The 10,759-nt window shown below is 33.7% G+C and overlaps 1 protein-coding gene across 1 annotated transcript; it reads right to left on the reverse strand.

The window, feature by feature from the left end:
• Positions 1 to 338: 338 nt before the first annotated feature.
• Positions 339 to 10,374, reverse strand: LOC100796999 (phosphoinositide phosphatase SAC7). Its single transcript, XM_003517089.5, has 21 exons — positions 9,967 to 10,374; positions 9,405 to 9,570; positions 9,168 to 9,251; positions 8,417 to 8,544; positions 8,236 to 8,327; positions 7,182 to 7,239; positions 6,893 to 6,949; positions 6,760 to 6,793; positions 6,593 to 6,673; positions 5,725 to 5,831; positions 5,326 to 5,412; positions 5,161 to 5,238; positions 4,835 to 4,905; positions 4,646 to 4,744; positions 3,492 to 3,591; positions 3,302 to 3,410; positions 3,085 to 3,157; positions 2,453 to 2,546; positions 1,972 to 2,064; positions 1,330 to 1,396; positions 339 to 810 (listed from the first exon to the last, which is right to left on the reverse strand). The coding sequence occupies exons 2-21, from the start codon at positions 9,550 to 9,552 to the stop codon at positions 683 to 685; spliced, it is 1,788 nt and encodes a 595-aa protein (XP_003517137.2). The 5' UTR covers positions 9,553 to 9,570; positions 9,967 to 10,374; the 3' UTR covers positions 339 to 682.
• Between the last annotated feature and the right edge of the window lie 385 nt (positions 10,375 to 10,759).

A 10,759-nucleotide genomic window follows, 5' to 3' on the forward strand; every position in this document is an offset into this window, starting at 1 on the left:
ATGTAAAAAAAATTGCACTGTCATGAAATAATAATAGATTATTATGTATGGTAAGATTATTATTTTTTATAATAATTCTTTTAAAAATAATATTTATAGTTATTTTTAATAGGTTGACTATATAAAAATCTTTAAGCTAACAATGCATGAAATTTAACAATACTTCTTTTATCAACAATTTACAAATTGTAACTATATTAATAAAAGCCCGGTTGAGTTGCATAAAATTGACTACCGAAAACATGCAATAACCGTGGTTTCTGAAATAAAAATGTAAAATTATTAAAGGAATCAAGGATTTGCTTAAAAGAATAGAAGAAGATAATCAAATCAACGTGTTTCCAAAGAACCTTCAAATGTTTCCATAATCTTTTAAAGACGACACAAATAGAAACTCAGATATACAGGGAGGATACGGTGTGTAAGAAACACCGGTAAAGTAGCAATCACTCAAATGGGGTTCGATAGGGCTATGGTACGAATGTATATCTGGAAGCTACATTGATTACAAATTAGTAAGAAAGAATAAATATAATAAGATTCAAGAAGGAGCCTCATGTAAATATTGATCGTTAAAGTGATCTAGATGTAGAACTAAGACCTCTGCCAGTGACTCCTGCTGCGGAAGCTGAACACTTCACATAAAAATTTCAATTGCTCAAACTTGTCTGAATAGAAGTTATCACCGGGGATTGTGTAGGCGTGGTCTGTTGCAGAAAACACGGCCATTGGCCCTCACAAATGCTGCTATGCCGATGCTAATGCCCGCCCACAGTAGCGAAAAGAAGAAGTGCCGGAAATCATATCGAACTGTTGGAACAATGAACAAAAGATTTCACACCATATGAATACATAGTTTTATCAATCCAGCAATTTAGAGACTCATTCATTGCCCTAAACCTAGGATAGCAAACTCTGCGTAGAGCATTAGGTATCCAATTAACCAAGACAACAGACAAAACTTGCTTAGATGCGGATCAAATTTCAGAACACCTTAAAAATAATGTAATAAGTACAGGCATATGTCATTCTTTTTACAGTACATGCATGTCAGCAAAGAGGTTGATGGGATTATTGTTTCTAATTAAAACAGGACAATGGCTGTCAGGTAACGGTTTCCCATTTTCACTGTATTAACTAATAAGTTATTAGCCTATTTGAGGATTCCTCTGTACCTCAGTCCTCTGCTTCTATCAAGTGGTTATTCCTCTTATTTTGGCTCTCTTCTCTCTCCCGTATTCCATTTCTCTCTACCACCCACCCCCAAATTCTTAGTTTAGCCTTCAGTTAAATTTGTATCCCAAGTTACACGAACAAAAGTCAACTCACCTTGCCTCAGTGACATGGTTGCAAAGAGGAATCCAGTCAGAACCAGACCCAAAGCCAGAGGAAATGACTGCAAAAATAAACGGAGTAATATTAATATCAATTTGCATTTAATGTGGATGACTTCCTCGAAGCATTTTATATTAATGAACTGCATACCAGCAAAATATGCAAATATATATATATATATATTTCAAATCCAGGAAAATAATCACTTAAACATTTCCTTGACTGAGTAATCTGGTTGCTTATTTCAATATCAAAGGCAGCTTTTGAGTTAACTAATAAAGCACGAACCACTAGGTTTCATGTATTTCATGCCTATGGCCCATTGCAACCCACCACTTTTCTGTAGGGTTAGGACCGATGTTCTGTAAGCCTTGAAAAGAAAACATGTCTCACCAAACATTCAATAAAATAAATAAAAACAGAAAACAATTAAGCACTCATTTAATTATCTTTTTTTCCTTGAGACATAGGCCATATTCACATAAATTAGATTTTAATTAAGTACATGAATTTAGCCATACATCATACAAGTTAAAATATATTAATAAATTGTGAAATTTCGAAAAACTGTTCTTAAACCAAAATAGAAGCCTCAAGCTTCATTTAGGAGAAGACTTCCATCTAAATTGAACTCACAGCTATAGCTTCAAGGCCTCCTTTCTGAGAAGTGGCAGCTGTATCTCGGCCGACAGAAACTATATAATGTCCTTGCAGGAGATCAATTGCATCCTTCGCATGATAAAAAACATGAACAGCATAAATCAATACTAATAAATTCTTTAAATTAACCTTTAACATTATTAGTTTACTCGAGATCTATTCAGCTAGCGGTAAAGAATATATTGCACAAACTATCTTAAGATTATGATCCACAGTAAAATATGTACATGAAAACTCAGTATCTCCTAAAGCATAATTACTGACTGTTACACAGGAGCAAAAAATCTAAAAACAACTTTGAATTAGGATGCAGAAGGTAGAAATCAAATATATCAGGACAAAACCTAAATAAGATAATGAGTTATGATCCCCTAGTGAACACTGGACACCTAAAGATTCTACACAATATCTAGACTGCTAGTGTACCCATACATAATGATAAATGAGCTACACAAACCTGCTTTGTTCCATCAACAAAATTGTTGAAATAATATCGTAGAAGAGCATTAACACCATCTTGTAGTATCCCTTGAATTGTGCGGTGCCCAAATCTGAATCCCACCAAAAAAAGTGATTAGGGAAGGCAAAGAGGTTAAATTCAAAATCATAACAGCAACATATTTAAAACACTAGAGAATGATGACTCTTATCAGAATGTCAGAAAGTTATTAAACCTCAGTATAAAACAGTTTCATAATAATGTTTGTTGTTATTGCTAAGTTTTTGTGATTCAAGTTGAATATAACAGTTGATAAGAGAAATAGAAAAAGAACACAGGCTAACATGGAAAAAACATTATGCACAAAAATTGCATTATTCCCACAATGGCAAAATGATAAAACCATAAAACCATAGATTAAATTCCTACCCTATTATTAGTTACAAGAGTCATACTCATACACTACTCCTGCTTTTGACAATATAATAATAGCCGGCAGTATATAATACAAGACATTATAAATGATGGTTTAAAATTATACCAAGCCAATGTAATTTCAACATAGAAGAACCTTTATGGGCTCATAATTTCTTGATTTTCTTTAAATGTGAGGTACACTAAAAGCTTGGGAAAGATTCATCAACAAATACCTGACAAAGTCTCCTTTAAGAGCAGGAGTTCCTGAGTATTGAATACTTATATCATCCCCATGGTTAGCCCACACTGACCATAGAGAATCAGTCAGAAATCTATGTTTCAAGTGCTATGTAACAATGAAAAACTGAATGTATTAAATGAAGATCACTAAATAATATAACGTATATCTATATTTCAAAGCACATAATCATAAAATTAATTATCACTTACAGATCTTAAAGTTTTCATCCAGATTTGGATGTGTACTAATGGTTTCTTCAGCACCAAAGACACCAAGCCTTCTAAGCTGGCATTCCAACATATTTCGGCCTATCATGCTCTGCATAAATATTTCAACATAACTAGCAGGAAAATGATGTCATGAACAGAGACATACACATAGATAAGTGAATCAACCAACCTGAGTTACATTTGTACGGTCTAAACAATCAATACAATTGGTCCTAACAACTCCAAGTTGCTCCTTCATTTTCTCTCCCTTTTCATTCAACAGAAGATATCTATAATTCCAAAACAGAAATGCAACCCAGGCGTCAGATTTTTATTTTTAAATGTCTCAATTAGATTTAAATATAAAAATTTATTATAAAACAGAATTAATGGGTCAAGGTAATTTTCCAGGAAAAAAAAAAGCTTCATATATTTGTTAGACAGCTCATAACATTACAACAACAACAACAACAACAACGCCTTATCCCATTAGGTGGGGTCGGCTACATGGATCAACTTCCGCCATAATGTTCTATCAAGTACCATACTTCTATCCAAACCATTAATTTCGAGATCCTTTTTTATAACCTCTCTTATAGTCTTTTTGGGTCTTCCTCTGCCTCGAATTGTTTGTCTTCTCTCCATCTGGTCTACTCTCCTCACTACAGAGTCTACCGGTCTTCTCTCTACATGCCCAAACCACCTAAGTCTATTTTCCACCATCTTCTCTACAATAGGCGCTACTCCAACCCTCTCTCTAATAGCTTTGTTTTTAATTTTATCCTGTCGAGTCTTACCACACATCCACCGCAACATCCTCATCTCCGCTACACCTACTTTATTCTCATGTTGGCTCTTGACCGCCCAACATTCTGTTCCGTACAAAATCGCCGGTCTTACCGCAGTCCGATAAAACTTTCCCTTTAGCTTGATCGGTACCTTTGCATCACATAACACCCCCGATGCTTTTCTCCATTTCATCCATCCTGCTTGAATGCGATGATTCACATCCCCTTCAATTTCCCCATCATCCTGTATTACAGACCCAAGATATTTAAACCGTGTGACTTGAGGGATAATATGGTCTCCTATTTTCACCTCTGAGTTAGAAACCCTCCTTCATAACATTATGCTTGAAAAATGTCCAAGTTATTATAGCATATGGTTCCAAATTAAGAAAAAACATAACAAACATAGTAATATAAATTATTGGTATTTGTTCAAAGATTAACAGTTCATAAAAAGCTCCCAGCATGAAACCAATAGATGTAAGCATGAATCAAATTATTAACTAATCCTCAAGAAAGGAAATATCTAATAGCTAAATTATAAAAAATTCCATACCCGTTTCTCTCAAGAAAATCTGAAATTTGATCATAAAGGATTGAGAGACGATCAAAATGAACATGCCCACAGACATGGTGAAAATCAAAGTGCAGATATCTACAAAAAAGTCAAATATCCACAGGTGACCCAAAAAGCCAAAAGAATGTATGTATATCAACCTAAAAGTTAACTGAAAGAGACTTCTACCTTACATCATTACTAGCCACATGCTGTGCTGTATCACCAAATTTTTCACACAGTCGCCCTTCTCCTCCATGCTGAAAAATACCAAGGAAAATGAAGAGGACTCAAATGTATGCACACCGATACATAACAGTTCCATGCACGTTATCACACATTCTCAGGGACATGTATACAGCATATATTTATAGTATTTTGGTTGGTGCACCTAGGTTGCACACATTCTTTACAGTTGTATACAAAATTTACAATGCAATTACATACACCATCAGGTAAAACTATCAACCATCGTATGAGTATTCTCAACTCATTCTGCAATGAAGAATATTTACCTTGTTAACAAGATCAACAGCCAATACTGCCCCATATTTTTTCCTTAAATCTAAGAAATGCCTCTCTAGGACTCGTGGCTGCATCTTAAGCAAAGAAATATAAGTGAAATAGACACAGAAAGTTATACATAGATCTAAAAAATACAACCATCAACAACCACTTACAGCTTCCTCAAGTTTCAATAACTCAAACTTTGGTTTATAAGTTAAGTCAACAATTTGCTGCCAGAGGAGTGGGATTGAACCACGGACCTGCAAAAGCTCAACCAAGATGATTGTGATTTGAAATGAAATACATGTTTAATTAACACAATATTGGTGGTACATATACAACTAGCATTTATCTCACAAAACTAAAGCAAGCATCCTAGCTCCTTTTGCTTAGCTTTTATCAAACAGTATGTACTTCTGGATCATACAATGGCATAAGTCACCCATTCTATTATCTAAGATAGATGCAGTGATCTCCATGAAAAACCTGCTAATACTAGTTTACATCCAACATTCCAACTATCACAATCATATAGTATAACTGGTTCATGCCATACTCATAAAAAGCAATACCTGAACAAATGAAGCAGTATACCCATTAAACTGCATAATTTGTTCTGTTTCCACAAAATTGGCAACATAACCATCAGGATCAGCTCCTCTTCTCCACATCCGGGTTCCTTTCAAGAAATAAAATCATATTTGTACCATCAGTCGACCACCCAATAAAAGATAATGACTGGCCTTCTTAAAGAGTTAAAGCAACCACAAATGACAATCCTATGTTTTCTCATACAAAAGCTTTTCAAATTGTAGATACCAAGATGGTACAAATAATTGTAAATCTCATAATAAATCAAACTATTAACATGTTTAACAAATAATTTTAATAAGGATCTTCATCTAGAATTAAATGTTTTTCATTTCTCTCCTCAATAATTATAATTAATAATTTTTTTATCAGTTCATCCAAAGCATGACACCTGTTGTTTGATAGATATTAATTTTAACTAATTGATAAATATGTTATTTGCTCTCTGTTGTATCTATCTCTTTGGTCAAATATCAAAATAGATGTCATGTTATTGGGCATGGTCTTCATTCACAAGTTCCCTAGCCTAAACTGTTAGTAACTAAAACACATTCTCTAACCTCTAAGATCCATTTTTACATTTTTGGTGCAAACTAGATCTACCTTTTTGTGCAAACTGAAAGAAAACTATAAAGTAGTGCAACTGCAAACAATTCTAATGATTGCTTTCACCATCACCACTAAATTAACCATTAACTAATTCCATTGCATCAGAGATCTTGATTCTATAAATGGTAAGGAACATAAATACATACGATATTTATAAGTGCACAGTCAAACTAGAAACAACGGATTTTTCTTTTTTGGTGCATGGAAATAAATAGAAATTTATCCAAAAGCTTTAAATACCATTTCTTCTTGTGCATCTCCTAGCAATCAAAGTGACATCAATAATATCTTTCCCAATGGCTGCTTGAAAGTGATGAAAGCCTATTTACTTGTTAAGGATAACCTTGAAAAGAAACAGTTATGTGATAGCACAATAACATTACAAATAGTTAATCAGATAAGGATACTGCCTTGGACTACAGGGAGCAAGTATGGTTCAAGCTGGAAAGCACAGGATTGCACACTTATTGGTTAGTAATATAAAAATGCATAAGAACTAAAGAAATTGAACAGGTAAATATAAAATTGCCACAAACCTACCTTGTTATCTATGAGCACTTCTAACATATAATTGTTCCATAGGAATCGAGGCTCTGCCTGTGATCAATAATTTAGAAGCATAAGCAGAATAGTAGGGCAAACCAAAAACTGCAGAAAAAATCAATTCCGAGATGACATTTGCATAGCCATCAGGAGTATCACTTAGGAATAATATTGAGAAAAAAGTATGTAGGGGGGATTCTACCATGGCATCAGCACCATTTTTAAAAATAAAATAAAATATCTCTAATACTAGCAAGCTTGTGGAAAAACAAAAGGAAATAAATACCTGTCTCCAAAGAGGAAGCAATCTAGACTCATCACCCAGGTCATTCAACCGTTGTGCACTGTAGAACATAATATAATAAAGTTTCACAATTTATTTTGACTATATATAGATAGATAATGTAGTCCAATTTTTTTTACTAGGATAATAGTATTAGTAAAGAAACACAAAGCATTGTTTAAATAACATAAAAAATAACATAAATATTAAAATTTGTTAGCAACCCCGATTTTTTTTATGGTTACTTTCTAGAAAATGTTTGTCAGAATTTGGTAGTCAGCAGTCAGTGATAGTAAAAACTCATCAGATCAGTCAAGTAATCATAATCCTCATCACAAAAATGTTATTAACAAAAAGGGAGTTGTAAGTGATAATCATTTTTGCTTTTACTTTCTTTTCATACTAGAAGGTGCACTCAATATTTATTCAAGATTAAAAGTACTTGCCAACCTTTATAACTTAGAAGTCAGTATGAGTGTATTACCATTAAACTAATTCTTTTTAGTCAAGATTGCAATGACAGACAGCTCTACAAAAGTTAGATTCCAAAAATGCAAAATGAGTTCCTTTCCTTAAAATTATAATATCAATACAAGTGTATATTAAAATAAGTGCAGACCCCTGAAATACGTGATCTAGAGGTTTACAATCAATATGGCCAAATATATGTTTATTAAAACATTTCATATCCACGCTTCCGGTGTATGATACCATTCAAATTATGAATGCCATTATGCAAGCAGAAGATCATGAGCATGCGTGAACTCATATTTTGGTCATTAATTGTCAGAATGATACAATGCCATTCTAAATGCCTAGCAAAAAGTTTTACATACTTCATATGAAAAGGGGTGGGGGAGACTGCATTTTCTATAGGTTTACAGGTTGCATGGTTGCAGTTACTAATCAAAGGAAGAATGTATGGGTAGTTTCCTCTCTGTTGATATTATATATGTACATGTGTAAGGCAGCAAATGTTAGAATCAAAATAAAACCATATCATATTTGAGTCATAAATATAAATGTAAGACTGCTAAAAATGTTCAAAGAAGTTCACCTCAGAGTTAAATTAGTTTCATATGAGAAGAACAGACCAGAGGTTTTCTCAGCAACATTAAGCAGCCCAGAAAATTCCATCTCTATTTTCTTCTGCCAAATATGGTACAGAAATTATGAGTTCTAAACTGGTAATAGACATAGAATGATATAGGAAATAAGTGGAGCTGTAGCAAACATACCTTTTCAGGAGGGGTATTTTTAAGAGAATTATCGCATGGAAAAACCTTCAATTTAGAAATTTTGAAAATTGGATGCCCCAGGTAAGATCCAACAGATTCACGCTCAGTTATAACCAGCAAATATGATCCTAAGGGAATAGTGACATTTAGCAACAAAATGATTGCTCAAATTTAAATCTACCATTGAAAACAATGCATTATCTGAATTCTGAAGAGAAGTCGGGTATGTAAATTAGATCCACAAAATCAGATACCAATATCAAACTAATCAAAGTCACAACTCACAAGTACAAGTAATGAAAAAAAAAAAAAAAAAAACAGGGTAGTAGGGAGTAGGGAATTGTTTGTTGGATAAGCCACAATGATAAATGAACTAAAAGGAATTTATACAAGTGGAGAACTGTAAAGATACCATGATCTTTAAACCCACTGCTTTTTGTTAAAATAATAAATAAAGAAATGAAAAAAAAATGCAAAAATCATTGGTATTTTATTCAAATTTTGTTTCCACTTATGTTCTAAAACCAATCATCATAAATCATTAGTCAAATATCCCAATTCCCAGGTATAATCTCTCTCCTCAAAAAAACACCCACGAAGTTAAGTACTTCACATTATTGCACAATCAAATAAATAAGGATTAACAACAAAACAAAAAATCCTTCCAACACACAGGAAACAAAAACTTAAGGCAATATAAAATAATCACTTAAATCTACAATATCAATCATCAAATCAAGTGATTGCTCACCAGCCAACAGCTTCAACATCCCAACAACACCAAAAATCGTGTAAATCTTAGGAACTCGAAGCGTGCTGCATTCTGGAAGCTCATCTGTCAAAGCAACACAACCAGAAAAAGCAGAAAACATAAAATAAAATAATAAGCATCGATCAGGAAATGAATTGCTGAATATCACAAAAGCAATAGCAAAGAGCACTACATATGCTAAGAAAAGCACGAAGAGAAGTGATGAAAAGAACTAACCAATGAGCTTCATGGAGCCATCGACTCGACTAACAGCCAAAGAAGAACCAGAAGATCCATCCGTTGGCTCAATCACATACTGATCCGGAAATTCCCAGAGTCGCATGCGCGTGTACAGCTTCTGCACAGAGTCTGCCTTCTCCATCATTGTTGAAACTCCAGCTCACTGAAAACAACACAAACTTATCATTCAAATAAGCAATGAACTACTAAATTAACAAATCAACAACAATTCAAATCTGAATTTATCATTTGAGCTTCCTACGGTTTCACATATTAATCGGAGGGAGAAAGTTATGCTCTAATCGTTCGAATAAGCGAGTAACTACTACATTCACGAGGAATCATCAACAATTCAAATCTCAATTTATAGTTTAAGCTTCCTACAGTTTCACGGATCAATTGAAGCGAGAAAACTACGCTCAAATAGTTGAGTTCGATCTAATCTAAATCGAAAAACCGATTTCCCGCTAAAAGAGCTAAAGGGTGAATTTGGTTTGTGGAATTTTTCTCGCGCTTTCTTGGCGAAGAAAACGAAGAAGGGAATGAGGAATAAGTATACCTGGTTCGCGAGATCGAAGAACAAGTGAAGATTAAGATCTAAGTTCGAATTCGCTTTGGGCTCTTCTTAATACGTGAAGCGAGGGACTGTAACGAAAAAGAAATGATGCTCCAACGTGCTATATTCCTTTTTTTCCTTTTTAAAGCTAACGGCGTGTTTGGAAGCTTCTGAAAGGGGGAGAATTGCGATGGGAAAAATTCGTGTTGGGGTTCGTGTGTCCAAATGCGGCTTTAGGACTGAAACTTGGACCGGTTCCGCGGAAACGGTGCCGAGGGAAGTGTTTTTTCCGTACACGTGGATGTCGATTAGAGGTCTGTGAGACCGTAGCCTACTACTATGGAGAACTACGAGGTCAATGGACGAACATGTACGGCTATTTGATCATCAGCGCCGTTCGATCTCAATACTTGACTCTCAAACAGTCAAGTGAAAGCTATGAAACAGTTCACAAATATGGTGTTTTTTTTTAAATGAGTTTAGAAGTATGGTGTCACCTTTAATTATTTTATTTTTCTAGAATTTTTCATGAATAAAAATTACTTTTAATTAGTTGTTTTTTGAAATATGAATAAATTATGATTAAGTTGTGATATTTTTGTTGTTATCACTAGTAAGAAATATTTATTAACTATAAGGTTTAAATTTGAGATTTTTCTTAAGAAATCCCAATTCAATGGGACCAACTACTTATTAATAAAATGTAAAATTATTTAGTTATTGATTTGTTCATTGGTTTATAATTAAATGTTGTTTTAATAATAGTTAAAAAATACATTAAAAAAAAACACGTTAG

Source organism: Glycine max, chromosome 1 (assembly GCF_000004515.6).
Source record: "Glycine max cultivar Williams 82 chromosome 1, Glycine_max_v4.0, whole genome shotgun sequence".
In the NCBI taxonomy this organism is placed as follows: Eukaryota; Viridiplantae; Streptophyta; class Magnoliopsida; order Fabales; family Fabaceae; genus Glycine; species Glycine max.

What these genes read in the sequence shown, in the direction of transcription:
- LOC100796999 (XM_003517089.5), bottom strand. Translation starts at nt 9,552, where the DNA reads ATGATGGAGAAGGCAGACTCTGTGCAGAAGCTGTACACGCGCATGCGA. An exon ending in GAGATGCACAAGAAGAAATG is followed by an intron (nt 5,832 to 6,592) that starts GTATTTAAAGCT and finishes ATTTCTTGAAAG; the next exon opens with GAACCCGGATGTGGAGAAGA. An exon ending in ATACTGCTTCATTTGTTCAG is followed by an intron (nt 5,413 to 5,724) that starts GTATTGCTTTTT and finishes GAGCTTTTGCAG; the next exon opens with GTCCGTGGTTCAATCCCACT.